This window comes from Heptranchias perlo, chromosome 43, assembly GCF_035084215.1.
Source record: "Heptranchias perlo isolate sHepPer1 chromosome 43, sHepPer1.hap1, whole genome shotgun sequence".
Taxonomy (NCBI): domain Eukaryota; kingdom Metazoa; phylum Chordata; class Chondrichthyes; order Hexanchiformes; family Hexanchidae; genus Heptranchias; species Heptranchias perlo.
In genome coordinates this window covers 5,525,236-5,540,458 of record NC_090367.1, presented here as the reverse complement: position 1 = coordinate 5,540,458, position 15,223 = coordinate 5,525,236, and the positions used below count along the sequence as shown (strand labels likewise).

Genomic DNA, 15,223 nt, shown 5'->3' with positions numbered 1-15,223 from the left:
GGGGGCAGGTGTTTGCAAAGTGGCGGTCCTGCGAATTTAACAGCAGGACCTCATTATCATTTTTTAACTCCATTGAGGGCTGGCCGGCTGATGGGCGGAAAAGCCTGCAGTAGAAGGCCGTAGCTGGGGACCCTTGGGGACAGTCCCCAGTGACGTGGAAACATCGCGGGTTGGTGGGGGGGATCGGACCGGCAATCGGGAGGGAGTGGGGACCAGGAGACATCATGGGTATGGAGGCGTGGGGGTTGGCCATTTGCAGCAGAAGGTTTGCTTGAGGGGCCGTGGGAAGCACTCCTGCTCCTCCTGGCCCACAAGCAGTGCTAGGAAAGCACTTACCTGCTGGTCCGGCATCTCCCGCCTCCCTTTAGCTGCCGGGTTTCCCAAGCACTCTCTTTCCCAAGAGCCTTATTAACATATTATAATGACGGACCCAGCTCTCCAGAGCGGATTACTCGGATGCCCCCAACTCTGCCACGGTTAAAACTGAAGTAGGCACATTTGTGGCGGGTTGGGGTTGGGTTTCGCATATTTGCCGATTTACCCCCCCCCCCTTCCCGCTCATCGTGGAGGGGTTAAATTTCCCCCTCTGGTTAATGTTTGGAGCGTGTTCTGTTCAGTGTTTAATTTGTGTTGTTCAGGATAGCTTACAGAGATTTAAACACCAGCCATCAGCGCACCGTGAGCCACCACTGAACTGTCACAGCAACAGTGGGAAAGGAATGGCCTTTATTCAAATTTTTCCATCTCCAAAGGAGCTGATTCCTTACTGGGGTACAGTTTCCCATTGGAAGTCAGAAAGTGGTTGTCAGTGGATTTGTGCTTGGAGACTGGTTACCTGTGGTGTCCCGCAGGGTACGGCTAGGATCTTTGTTATTTACTATTTTCATTGATGATCTATATGTAGGTGGTGGGGGAGTGATCCGCAAATTTGCGGATGATACCAAGATATGTGCAAGAGTTAGGATTGTAGGGGATGCTCAAGTACTGCAAGCTGATCTTAATGTGTGGGGGATTAGGCCCATGTTTGGCAAATTATGTGTAACTTAGAAAACCATTGTCTTATGCATGTGCGCAAGTCTAATGCTAAACATACATACACCCTACAGAGAACAGAATTAATACCATTTGTGAAAGAAACAGATCTGGGTATTTTAGTGCATCAATCTCTAAAGGTCCATGACCATTGGGGTGAAGCTATAGCTGAAACGAACAGGGTTCCAGGGTGTATTCACGGGACAGTTGACTATAAAACAAAGAATACCATTTTGTCCTTGTACAAGACCTTGGTTAGATCTCAGTTAGAATACTGCGTCCAATTTTGGTCTCCACATGGTGAGGATATTGAGGCTTTGGAAAGGGTGCAGAGGAGGGCCGCAAAGTTAATTTGCAGTCTAGATACCTAGAGAGGCTCAAAGAGCTGGGTCTCTATACTGTAGAGAAGCGTAGACTTGGGCGATTTGATCGAGGTTTATAAGTAAAGGTGGGACTAGATTGTGTATTTGTGGACCAGTTATTTCAACTGGGTAGACTAGGGAGGACCAGGGGTTATGCCTAAAAGTTATATATGGGCAGAACCAGGTTAGATGTTAGTGGTTCATCTTTGCCCAGAGAATAGTGAACCTGTGGAACAGGTTACCAGCTGGTGCGGTGAATGCTGATTCGCTGAAGTCCTTCATGCGAGAGCTGGACCTGTTTCTGGCTGGGGCGGAGATCACTTTGAACAAGAGGTAGGTATACTGTAATGTAAATCAGGGTCAATGTGGTGATCTGGACTTGTTTCAAGCACCTAAGGAGGTCGGAGAGGAATTTTCCATTTTTTTCCCTCCTAATTGACCTGGGTTTTTATCTGTTGTTTTTCCTCTCCCAGGAGAGTACTTGGCTTTGGATGGGTGGGGAGTGTATGCATTGGCATCACTACTATGTGGGACAGGTTAGAAGGACCAGTGGGTCTTTTCCTGTCCATCATTGTTCGTATGTTGTGGACAGTATGATTTAGAGATTTCAAAAGGCACAGACTCTTATGTAAATATAATGATGAAAGTGGCACATTGAGCAAAAAAGAGCTCAATATGAGGTACGTGGGCAGCTGCTGCCTGCTGAACTGTATTGCAGCAGGGGTCAGCACCTTGAAGAGATGACAGGAGGAAATTATAATGAACAAAGGACATGAAGCACTGGAGAATAGTAACTTTTTAGCCTGTGATGACTGAATGGGGTTACCTCCCTGTCATATTCTGGCAATTTTTAACCATTTTCCACAGAAACAATTTGGAAAAAGAGTTACTTTTAAATGCTGTGTTTTAGAACATACACCAGGGCCTAAATTTTAACCCAGACGAATGGGTGGGTTAGGGGTGGGGGGGTGGGGTAGTAAAAATTTTTTAAATCTAAAACCCGACCCCAACCTGCCCACTTCTGGCTTTAACGGAGGCGGGACGAGGGGCGGGCGACCAACCCGCTCTTAGAAGTTTTCAAGGAGGCTGCAGGCCTCCATTTTTTTATAGCTTTTTTACTTTTAACCCCTGGGAACCAGGATTACCAGGCCTTCCACTTCACGCCAAATGACAGGAGGCAAGAAGGCCCGAAACTGCAGGCAAGTGCCTTTATTGCACTGCTTTTGGGCCAGGAAGAGTGGGTGTGTTTCCTCCAGGCCCAACAAGCTTATCTGCCGTGATCCCACACACGCGATCGACCAACCCCCCCCCCCCACCCACGATCTCCGACCTCCCTCACAATCTTCGACTCCCACCCCCCACGATCTTCGACTTCCCCCCCCATGATCTTCGACTCCCCCCCACGATCTCCGACCCCCCCCAATGATCTCCGACATCCCCCCCCCACGAGCTCCGACCCCCCCTTGATGTCTGAACCCCCATAACTGAGCCCCCTGAGGTGAGAAGGCCCGAAACAGCAGGTAAGTGCCATTATTGCACTGCTTGTGGGCCCGGAGGAGCAGGAGTGCTTCCCCCAAGCCCAACACACCTACCTGCAGCGACCTCCCCCCACCCCACGACCTCCGACTCCCCCCACGATCTCCGCCCCCCTGATGACCCCCAATCCCCCCGATGACTCCGGACCCCTGATGATTCCCGACCTCCGATGACTCCCAGTCCTGACTTCCGATGACTGCTGACCCCTGAAGACTCCGGACCTCCCCCCCCCCACCCCGATGACTCCAGACCTCGACCGCCCCCCCCCAACCTAAGACTTACCTTCTTATATCCGCTTCCTTCCTTTTCTCCTGTCCGACTGACAGCCAGCCTGTCAATCAGGCTGGCCTATTGGGTGGGAGACCGACAAAAAAAAAATAAACGACGTCCTTACGTCAAAATCGTTCAGACGTCTGGGAAACCTGTACTTCCGGGGTTTCCTGTCAGAAATTCCCCTGCCCCCCGCCATCTTCCCAGCTCCGTGTTAAAATTTAGGCCCAAGTATTTTCTTGAGGAGGATCTCCTAATTGATTTGGAAAAAAATCTGCAATTGCAGCATTTGTTACGCCCCATTACATGTATAGAATAGTGAGGGTAAGTAAGTAAGATGCTCAGACCACTTCTCGGAGCAACTGACGTCACCGAACCCGAGAAGATGTCTATGGCAGACCCGTATTCGTAATACTGCCCTTTACCACCTAATGCTCTTTTATACCTTTAAGACTGTAAATAGGGCCCATAGTTACATCCCATATTTACCAATTTCAATAGTGATTTTTTTTTTAGTAAGAGTTTAGCTGGCACAATTTTCACTTCACATCAGGTTAGTCTTACGCTTTGAGTCTTAGATGACCAGTCGGAAGCTCAACTGCACCAGCCTGATTTTGTGTTGGAGAGAAAGAACTCTTTATATTATCCATACTGCTTTTCTTACTTGTCAGAAAGCCTGCCCAGTACTATGGCTCCTGTCAGTAAGCCAGCCATGTAGATAGACTGTGCCATCCGTTTCAGAGATTTCTGGCTGCACACTAGGTCCCACTGTCAAAACAAGAATGGAACTGATAGTTATTGAGCATATAAAAACATTAATAGAAACTGGGATGTTCTGCAAACATCTGGGCCCTGAAATGACTGGGATGCCAAAAACAAACATACATGGTTATTCCCAATGGGAAACCCAGTGTGACCTCATTAGAATGGGTGGGGAGGAGGAATGGGAGCCCAACGGAACAAGGTGTAAAGATAGATAGTAAAGCAGTTTTGGCAGTGAATAAACAAAAGGAAATCATCAAAAGCAGCTGAGAAATAAGCTTTCTGTGACTTTTTTTCTAAAGTGCCTTTAAATCAACTTCCATATTTTCTGCACTACCTAACATTTTGCATGGTTAATTTTCCAAGCTTTTGGCTGTCTGCCCTAATATCTCCTTATGTGGCTCGGTGTCAAATTTTATTTGATAACGCTCCTCTGAAGCGCCTTGGGACAATTTACTATGTTAAAAGCGCTATATAAATGCAAGTTGTTTTGTTGTAATGAGGCATAATGATAGCTCAGATTTTCCAATAGGGTTCACCTGATCAGCGTCATTACACCGGATTTTTGTGCATGCTGCATCATGTGCAATTTACCATGGACGAGGAATGACTGCTTAAGAAACACCCACCTGAAACAGGAGCTTCATTTACATATTCATTTGAGGGCATGAATATCCTGCATGCCATTTCCCAATGTTTGAGTGTACTGGACTCCCATTCGTAATCACACCGATGTGAAATGGTATCCAGGGTTGCTAAGTAATGGTACGTACACAGAAGATCATATTAATATTAATAGTAATATTAAGGTAAGTAGAAACTATGTTTTTCATTTTTTGTAGTTTTTATTGCTGCTACTTAGGTTCTCATGAACTTTTGTACCAATTGTTTGGGGAAAGAAATTGTCCCAGAACCAATGGGTTTCCCAATGGGAATCTCCCAATCTGAGGTATTTAGAGGACCAACAGAGGGATGCACAGACAGATTAAGCGGCACAAGAGGTGCTTTGTGCCCCTCCACCGTAGCCGCACACCCACGTCTGCAGAAAAAAAACGAACATATCTTGCTTTAGCAGATGATTATTGCATGCGAAGGCTCCAATTTCCAAAGAAAACTGGGACAGCAGATCCGATGCACCAATGAGATATGTGAATGGCTAATCCTAATTGGCCGCACTTACCAAGGTGCCACCATCCATATCTACAGGTTGTGGCATACCTGCCTGGCAATAATAGTGGGAAACTTCACTAACAGAGTCTTTACCATCAGTTGCCCGTTTCTTTTAAATTTTTTGCCTATTCCTAGTTGCCCTGAGAAGATGGTAGTGGGCCTTCCACTTGAACCACTTCAGTCCATATTCTTTGTAGTGGTTTGATATAACTGAATGGCTTGCTAGGCCACTTCAAAATCAATCACATTGATGTTGGACCAGAGTTACATATAGGCCAGGCGGGGTAAAGATGGCAGATTTCATTCCCTAAAGGACATTAATGAACCAGTTAGGTTTTTACAACAATCATGCCCAGGTCAGGAAAAGCATGTGGAGTAAAACTTGCTCCACTGTTCCCCAACACTGTGCCTCAATCTTAGCAGAGCACTCCTCCTGTACCAGCGTGACATTTTTCCATTTCCACACTCATACCTGAATGTTTGAACTGAAAACTCCTCTTGGGTGTCAGATTATCCCAGTGCATACATATTCATTCATAGAACTTCCTTCAGTTCCACATTATACACAATGTTATTGAAACCTGAAGTAAAATAGTCATTCTCAGTCGTACCTCTGTAACTACTGTAGCTTTAAACTTGGAGTTGTCATACGTCCACCCATCAGTGCACATCTGTGTGTCGTAATCGTTCCTATTTTGCTCCGTCTTGTTGAGATCCAGAAGGTGCCACTGAGGTGAGGAGTACACACGGCATTTCTCCGGCTGCTGCTTCTGGTCCAAAGGGATGAAAACCCGGAGAAGCTTCTCTGTCTGCAGCTTGCCTGTAACATTATCGTACCTCGAGCCATTCGCTCCCAAACGGATCCTACAGTGGTGATTGGGTACAGCAGCCACAAAGTTCTGAAGCAGGTTGTGGCTAGGCATGATTAAAATTGGGAATATCATCAAAAGAATGTGGATGATTTGGAATTTTCCCACACTTCCAACAGTCTCCAGGATATCAGCAAAGCCCATGTCTGCGGACCACAGATGGAGAGGTTGTTAATTGCAGAGAGGTTGCTAACGACTGAGGTTGTTTACTTACTGTGTATCTTTGGCTGTACTGAACATTAGTACATAGATTAAGTAATGTTTAATCTGGTGATAACGGAGTTACTTTTTCACTCTAACTTTCAAACCTTTGAGAGAATTATTGGTCAAAGGTATACTTGTAACTAGCATTTAGAAAGATCACAAGATACTTACGGATAAGGAAGGCCATTTGGCCAATCTTAATTTATCCATTCAAAACAGCCCTACATTTCTCCCATTGCTGTATCTAATTGTTTCTTAAATGATTATTGGGTTTTCACCTCTACCACTCTGCCCAGAAGTTCATTCTGCATGAAGAAGAACTTTTTGATATCAGTCCTCAAGCTATTTATTGCTAGTTTGAACCTGTGTCCCCTTGTCCTACTCCCACTGTTTAATTTGAAGTAGTATTCTAGATTAACCTTTTCAATACCATTTATTGTCTTGGATAAAAAAAATCAAATCTTTGCAGATTTCCCTCATATCTTTGACCCCTGACACCAGGGACCAGCCTTAGGGCTCTTCACTGCACTATCTCCAGCACTTGAATGTCTCCCTTGTGTCTCGGTGACCAGAAATGGACCCAGTACTCAGGGTGCGGTCTGAACAGAACATAGAACCATAGAAAAGATACAGCACAGAAGGGGGCCATTCGGCCCATCGTGTCCGTGCCAGCTCAAAGAACAACCAGGTGCCCACCTTCCAGCACCCGATCCATAGCCCTGCAGCTTTCAGCACTTTAGGTGCGGGTCCAGGTACTTTTTAAAAGAGTTGAGGGTTCTTGCCTCTACCACCAATTCGGGCAGTGAATTCCATACACCCACCACCCTCTGGGTAAAAAGGTTTTTCCTCATGTCCCCTCTAATCCTTCTACCAGTCAGCTTAAATCTATGTCCTCTAGTTCTTGAACTCTCCGCTAGGGGAAACAGGTACGTCCTGTCTACTCTATCTAGGCCCCTCATAATTTTGTACACCTCAATCAAATCTCCCTTCAGCTTCCTCTGCTCCAAGGAAAACAACCCCAGCCTCGTAGCTGCAATTTTCAAGCCCTGGCAACATTCTTGTAAATCTTCTCTGCACTCTCTCTAGAGCAATTACATCCTTCCTGTAATGTGGTGACCAGAACTGCGCACAATACTCCAGCTGTGGCTTTACCAGCGTTTTATACAGTTCCATCATTACATCCCTGCTTTTGTATTCTATACCTCGGCTAATAACGGAGAGCATTCCGTATGCCTTCTTCACAACTTTATCTACCTGTACTGCCACCTTCAGGGACCTGTGCACATGCACTCCAAGATCTCTCACTTCTTCTACCCCTCTCAATATATTCCCGTTTACTGCGTATTCCCTTTTACTGTTTGCCCTGCCTAAGTGCATTACCTCACACTTCTCCGTGTTGAACTCCATTTGCCACTTTTCAGCCCACTCCACCAACCCATTGATATCTTCTTGGAGTCTACAGCTATCCTCTTCACTATCAACTACACGGCCAATTTTTGTGTCGTCTGCAAATTGTGTCGTCGAATGCCCCCTACATTCAAGTCCAACTCATTAATATATATCACAAACAGCAAGGGACCCAACACCGAGCCCTGTGGCACACCATTGGAAATGGATTTCCATTTGCAAAGACATCCATCGACTTTTACCCTTTGTTTCCTGTTACTGAGCCAATTTTGGATCCAATTCGCCACATTTCCCTGTATCCTATGGGCTTTTACCTTTCTGACCAGTCTGCCATGTGGGACCATGCCTTACTAAAATCCATGTAGACAACATCCACTGCACTACCCTCATCAATCCTCCTTGTCACTTTCTCAAAGAATTCAATCAGATTTGTAAGGCATGACCTTCCCTGAACAAATCCATGCTGACTATCCCTGATTAAACCATGCCATTCCAAGAGACAGACTATCCTATCTCGCAGTATTGATTCTAATAGTTTGCCCACCACCGAGGTAAGACTGACCGGCCTATTATTGTACGGCCTTTCCCTCATACCCTTTTTAAACAATGGTACTACGTTTGCAGTCTTCCAGTCCTCCGGTACCTCTGCTGTATCTAGTGAGGATTGGAAAATGATCCTCAGAGCATCCGCTATTTCCTCCCTTGCTTCCTTCAATAGCCTAGGAAACAATTCATCCAGCTCTGGTGACTTATCAACTTTCAAGGGCTCCAGTCCCTCTAGTACTTCTTCTCTCGTTATGTTTACCTTATCCAATGTTTCATACCTCTCCTCTTTAACTATTACGTCCGGATCATCCCTTTCCTTTGTGAATACGGAGACAAAATATTCATTTAAAACCCTACCCACATTCTCTGCTTCTACACACAAGTTACCCTTATCATCCCTGATAGGTCCCACCTTTTCCTTAACTATCCTCTTGTTCTTAATGTACTGATAAAACATCTTTGGGTTTTCTTTAATCTTACTAGCTAATATTTTTTCATGCCCTCTCTTTGCTTTCCTTATTTCCTTTTTTACGTCATCCCTGTACTTTCTATACTCCTCCAGGCTTTCTGCAGTATTTAGTTTTCTGTGACAGTCATGAGCTTTCTTTTTCTGCTTTATCTTTCCCCATATACTTCTAGACAACCAGGGGGCTCTAAATTTGGCAGTGCCTCCTTTTTTCTTTGAGGGAACGTGTCTGCATTGTACCTGTAGAATTTCACATTTTAGTGCCTCCCACTGGCTTGCCACTGATTTCTCCTCACTGTACAGTTTGATCACAACTTCCTCTGGCTTGTAGTCTACTTTTCTGACTATGTAGTTCAACGTTCTATTGATAGTTGCTTTGCATTGGTTGGACATGTTGAGCATACAATCTACTGAGACTCCTAGATCTCTATTAGATTATTCCTTAGCTACTTCACATCTTTCATTAAGTATGTATGGTGCCCATTTTTCCCATTAAATGATTTCCTATCTGCAAGAAAGGAGAGGAGCTCACTAATAACATTAAAAATGCAAATGAATGGCTGGCAACCTGGCAAACCGCAGTGCTACTGTCATAAATAACTGGGAACATTGTCAGAATAAAAGGGACTGGTACTGGTAAGACAGGCTACAGCTTAATCAAATAGGAACAAAAAGAGGAACATTGGGGTAGATTTTAACTTGCCAAAATTGGCAATAACGGGGTGGTATAGGCCTCAAAATAGGGTCAGTAGACTTATCAGCCTATGCTCGTAGGACCCCAATTACCATTTTTTTTGTTCCGATTGTGCACCGTGACTCTTCGGCTCCATCGCCAACGAAACTAGTTGAAGAGGCCCTGAAAAGGTAAGTTTTAAATGATTTTTGTGGGTCCAGGAGGAGCAGCAGTGTTCCTTTGGACCCCACAAAAATAATCCGGGCCACAATAGCCCTAGCGCCCCTCCTGCGCCCCACCCCCCCCCATCTCTGCCATCACGACCCACCCATCCTGAATCCACCGAACGGCCCGCAGTTCGCCAATTCCATTTAAATGAGGTCTGGGTCTCAAAATGCCTCTGGCCTTTGCCCCCGGCCGGTGCACTCTGCCAGTCTGCTGCCCAAAAGTTATAATCAACCTCATTGATGCAAAAAATGCAATTATGGTGGGTTTTGATAGAGTAAATAAGAAGAAACTGTTTCCATCTCCAGGAGGGTAAGACACAGATTTAAGATAATTGGCAAAAGAACCAGAGGGGAGATGCGGAAGTAGCAAGTTGTTATGATCTGGAATACACTGTCTGAAAGGTGGTGGAAGCAGATTCAATAGTAACTTTCAAAAGGGAATTGGATAAAGACTTGAGGGGGAAAAAATTGCAGGGCTATGGGAAAAAAGCAGGGGAGTGGGACGAATTGGATAGTTCTTTCAAAGAGCTGGCACAGGCACGATGGGCTGAATGACCTCCTTATGTGCTGTATGATTCTATGTCAACTAGAAAAGTTGTCGGGGGAGGGGGCATAGAGATAACCAGATCCTAGATGACAGATTGTAGGGTCATCAATAGGTGGAAATGGACGCAGTAACCCTGAAAGACATCTGTGTACAGGACCCCAGGAAGAAGCTGGGGGAGCAGAACAGAGGCAACTACATACCCATTAGTCTTACTTCAATTCCACATAAAATAATGGAATTGATTATCAGGAATAAACTTGAAGATTATCTGTGTAACAGTAAACCTAATAAAGAGTAGTCAACACGGCTTTAGAAAGGGAAGATCGTGCCCGACCAAACTCCTTCATTTCTTTGAGGAAGTGACAACTCAAATTGACTGGTAAACCCTACTACATTATACACTTCGACTTCCAAAGTTCCATATGAAAGATTACTAATTAATCTCAAATCCGTTGGGATTCAGGGCAAAATTTGGGTGAAGATAAGAAATTGGCTGAAAACAACAGGCACTGATTAGAGGGATAATGTCAGGGTAGGAGGGGTGGGTACTGAGTGTGGGGCCCCAGGGCTTGGTGATGGGACCACTACTGTTTGTAATTTACATCAATGACTTGGATTCAGAAACTCAATGGAAATGCAGGTGATACCAAATTTGGTGAGGCAGTGGAATTGAAGGAGGCAGCCCAGAAATTACAGAATGAGTTAAACAAAATATATGAGTTAACCAAACAATAGCAGATGAAATTTAATGCAGGAGGCATTTTGAGACCCAGGCCTCATTTAAATGGAATCGGCGAACTGCGGGCGTCAGGCGGGTGTCCCCATTGCAGTTCGGTGGATTCAGGTCAGGTGGGTCGTGATGGCGGAGGTGGGGCAGGGGGGGGAGCCAGGGCTACTGTGGCCCAGATTATTTCTGTGGGGCCCAAAAGAACACTCCTGCTCCTTCTGGCCCCACAAAAATCATTTTAAACTTATCTTTTCAGGGCCTCTTTGGCTCCATCGCCAACTAAACTGGTTGGAGAGTCACGGTGTACAATTGGAATAGTTTTATCCTAAAATGGTAATCAGGGTCCTATGTACGTAGGCTGATAAGTCTACTGACCCCATTTTGAGTCCTATACCACCCTGTTATTGCTGATTTTGGCAAGTTAAAATCTACCCCAATGTTCCTCGCAAGTCTTTTTGTTCCTATTTGATTGAGCTGTAGCCTGTCTTACCAGTACCAGTCCCTTTTATTCTGACGATGTTCCCAGTTATTTATGACAGTAGCATTGTAGTTTGCCAGGTTGCCAGCCATTCATTAGCATTCTTAATGTTATTAGTGAGCTCTTCTCCGTTCTCAAACATTAAAAATACATTGGAGAACACTGCTTTACACCTTATATCTTTGAGGTAATATTTATGTATATGCCTTTTAAGGTGCCTATAATATTCCTCCCTGTGTCATTTACCCTATGTAGGGTGGGAGGAAGCTTGGGTGGAGCGTAAACACCAGCATAGACCAGTTGGGTCGAATGGCTTGTTTCTGTGCTGTAATTTCTATGTAATTCTATGTACCCCTACATAGACTACCACTACAGTGCTTGGCCCTGACCCCTTCAGTATTCCTTCTAACCTTTCCTCAATGTGTACTGCTCTAGTTCTCCGTAAACAGCTCACCATCCAGTTGGTCTTGTCCTTCCAGCACACATGGCTGTCTATTTTCCTGAGCGAAGAATCCCCTAGAACCACAGTTACTGTAGCCTACAGACTGTGACTTTGCCCAAGCTGTGCTCTCTGATATTCTACCTGCTTTACTTCCAGGGCCCTGTTACGTTCTGCAGCATTGGACAATATTTCCAGCTGAATTAATTCTTCTTCAATTATTTCTAAACAGCTTTAAGTCACTTGAGTTAAAAAAAACACAAGGACCCTGATATTCCTCTCTGTCAGACTGGATGTAAGAATTGTGGATCTCCATACCTTCCTCAGTCTTCCCTTCTTCCTACAATCTAGAGACCTTTAAAACCCAAGTTTGGCGTTACTGACTACTACTGCTTGACTTACCTCATCTTCACTGCTCCTCTTTCCCACATTCATGGTACCCTGCACTATGGGCTGTGGCCTTTCCCTGTTTCTCAAAATGGGGGTTGGAGAAAACACTCTTGGCCTGATATTAGGAGGGAGGTGGGTTGGCAGCGGGGGGTCGACTGGGTGCGTGGGTAATGCGTCCAGTGAAATCGGGGTGCTCCGCACGTGATCGCAGCCTAATTGAAGGTACTTACACGTGCTTCTGGGTTTCCCGTTCCAGACTTGCACAGCGGGTGCACTGCGCACCCGCATCACAGGCTGTCAGCAGGAGGAGCCCTATTTAAAGGGGCAGTCCTCCAATGCTCCTCCTCCAGCAAAGAACCATTTTTGGAGCATGGAGCAGGCCAGAGGCAAGGCTGCTCCAAGATTCTCTGACTCCTCACTCCAGGTGCTGCTCGATGGGGTGAGGAGTAGGAGGGAATTTTTTTTTCCATCTGATGGGAAGAGGTGGCCGAGGAGGTCAGCAGCAGCAGCAATGTGTGCCGAACCTGGGTCAAGTGCAGGTAGTACTTTAATGACCTAACCAGGTCAGCCAAAGTGAGTGTACTTACGCATTCTCCCACACTCCGTCTTCCACATCACCTCCACCACCACACAACTCCTTCTGCACCGCCACCACAACACTCTCGCATCACCCCTCACATCCACTCAACCATCATCCTCACCTTGCCTGCACTTACTCACCGCCCCAGTTCTCATTCGAACACTACCACACAACCCAATCCTCATACAATCTCATGGCTATGTCTCACACACACCCTCCCACGCATCTCCGTCATGGTCACTCCCACCCACACCAATGCATGCAGTGGGTCACTATACAACCATCATTCAGTCACGCCTCTCTGTGTGTTTTGCCTTGATAGGAGAAGAGATGCCAGAATGCCTAGGAGAGGGCAAGGACTGGAGGGGGCCCGCCACAACAGGTTTTTTTATTCGTTCATGGGATGTGGGCGTTGCTGGCTGAGAAGGTGGTGGTGAGCCTAATGGACACAGAGCAGCAGGCATTGGAACTAAGCCGGACGCTGGAGTGCCTGTCAGTGGCGGATGCCGAGACTGGGAGCGCACAAGCGGCTGGTGTCAGAAATCTAACACTCAGCACTCATGATAGTGAATGATCTTAGCATCACTTGGCATCTGCAGCACCTCAACATCTGTCCACATGCTTAATATTGCTTTCTGTTCTCTTGCAGAGCCATCTGTGACCGCCGTGACTGCGGAGGGCGATTCCTCAGAGGACCTGCCAGCCTCTGAGCCAGCCATCTACCAGCGCAGATACACACACCTCGGTGGGTCCCCATCCTCAGTTAGTTGGGGTTGCACATGTGAGCACGAGCAGACCCTGGTGGCAGGGGCAGCCGTGGAGAATCCACGTCGGTGGGAGCACTCTTCTCCAGGCTCTGCTCAGCTGGACCCAGATGCTGAACCCTGGGGGGCTAGCCATGAAAGGGAGAGTCATCGAGGGCCAGCAGCACATTGCCACGGTACTGGAACAGGTGCCACACGCACTCTCCACAATCGCGCAGAGGATGAAGGAGTCCAACTCCTGCATGAGTGGAATGGTGGCACAGGTACAGGAGGGTATCTCCGAGATACTGTCACAGGCTCGTGAAGGTATCTCTGAGATAGTGTCGCGGGTAGGTGCAGGAATGTCTGTGATGGAGGAAAGGCTAGCCTCCATCGAGCTTCAAGCACAGCTCAACAATGAGTCCATTCAGGCCCTGACAACGGCTGTTCGGATTCAGGGTGAGCAACATTCTGCTGCCTTAAACAGGCTGACAGATACATTACAACTGGCCTTCCAAGGCTTCACACAAGTCCTCCAAATTGTCGTCCAGCAGGGTGGAAGGAGTGATGTGGGCCTGAGCCAGGAGAGGGATGATGGTGAAAGGGGACATGGAAGTGGGGACGCCACTCAAAGCGCTTCCACGTCTCACCCGTTGCCCCCCTCTCAACCAGTACCCGCAATGCTGCCTCCTCTCCAGGGGCTGAGTCTGCCCCTGCACATGTGCAAGTGGAGCAGTCTTTGGAGGGGCCCTCATGGGCACCGAAACCCAGAGGGCATCTGCGCAAAGCATCTCATCGGTCAGGGCATGGACAAGAGCAACCTGCTACTACCTCTGCTGAAGCCACAGGGGTAGCACCACGTAAGGGTTCCCGTAAACGTAAGGCTAAGGTTTTGTGAGCACAAAGGGGATGCACAAGGGTGTATGACAGAATGTTATGTTTTTGATTTACTTTTGTTTGTTTTACAAAGCACATTAAAATTTGTTATCACCACTACTGCCACGTCTTTGCAAATCTTGTCTGGTTTGTGCAATAATTCCCTTTCCTGAGGATCACCATGAAGACCCACACCTGATGCCACCCATTGTGACACTGCAGAGTGGGTGTAGGTGTATTTGCAGGACTCTTTTGTGCAGACGACTAAGAGATGCCGGCGATGTCCCCGTTGCATCTGGAAGGCTCAGAGGAGAAGTTGTTGAGGGCATTGGTGACTTTGACAGCGACAGGTAAGAAGATGGTGCTCGGGCCAGCCGGGAGCAGCTGAGCATCAAGGAGGCTGCAGATGTTCATGACTACATGTCGAGTGACTCTGAGCCTCTGTGTATACTGCTCCTCAGAGAGGCCCAGGAAGCTGAGCCTCGGTCTGTAGACCCTGTGGCGAGGTTAGTGCCTTCTGCGACGCATCTCTCTCTGTGGTTCCTTTTGCATCATGCTTTTTATTCTGTTTTATTTTCTGCCATCTAACTTCTATAATTACAATATATTTAAAGTCTGGTAGATACTTCCTTTTGTCACAGTTATTTTCTGTATCACAATTTTGTCATGCTTGTGTCACCCTTTTCTTACACTTTCTCACAGCTCTGACATGCCTGACTAACACCCGATTATAACCATAAGTTCAACTATCCATACTTACTGTTATACTTCCCTTTCAGTCCTTGCACCATAAGTGGTGCTGTTACTCTTACAAATTGCTGTTCCTATGATATTGTAGATGGTGTTGCAGGTGGGCTTTATTTTCCTATTTTTATTTTAACTTTCATCATTAAAGTTTTAACATTTTCATTTTTCACTC

General features: G+C 46.4%; 1 protein-coding gene across 1 annotated transcript in view; it reads right to left on the bottom strand.

Annotated features, from left to right (window-relative positions):
- LOC137306359 (uncharacterized) overlaps positions 1-15,223 on the bottom strand; it is a 70,113-nt gene that overhangs the window by 22,142 nt on the left and 32,748 nt on the right. The window contains exons 11-12 of the mRNA XM_067975512.1: positions 5,744-6,166; positions 3,865-3,968 (exon numbers count right to left, since the gene is read on the bottom strand). Of these exons, the coding sequence (XP_067831613.1) occupies positions 3,865-3,968; positions 5,744-6,166 (527 nt within the window). The remainder of the gene's footprint in view (positions 1-3,864; positions 3,969-5,743; positions 6,167-15,223) is intronic.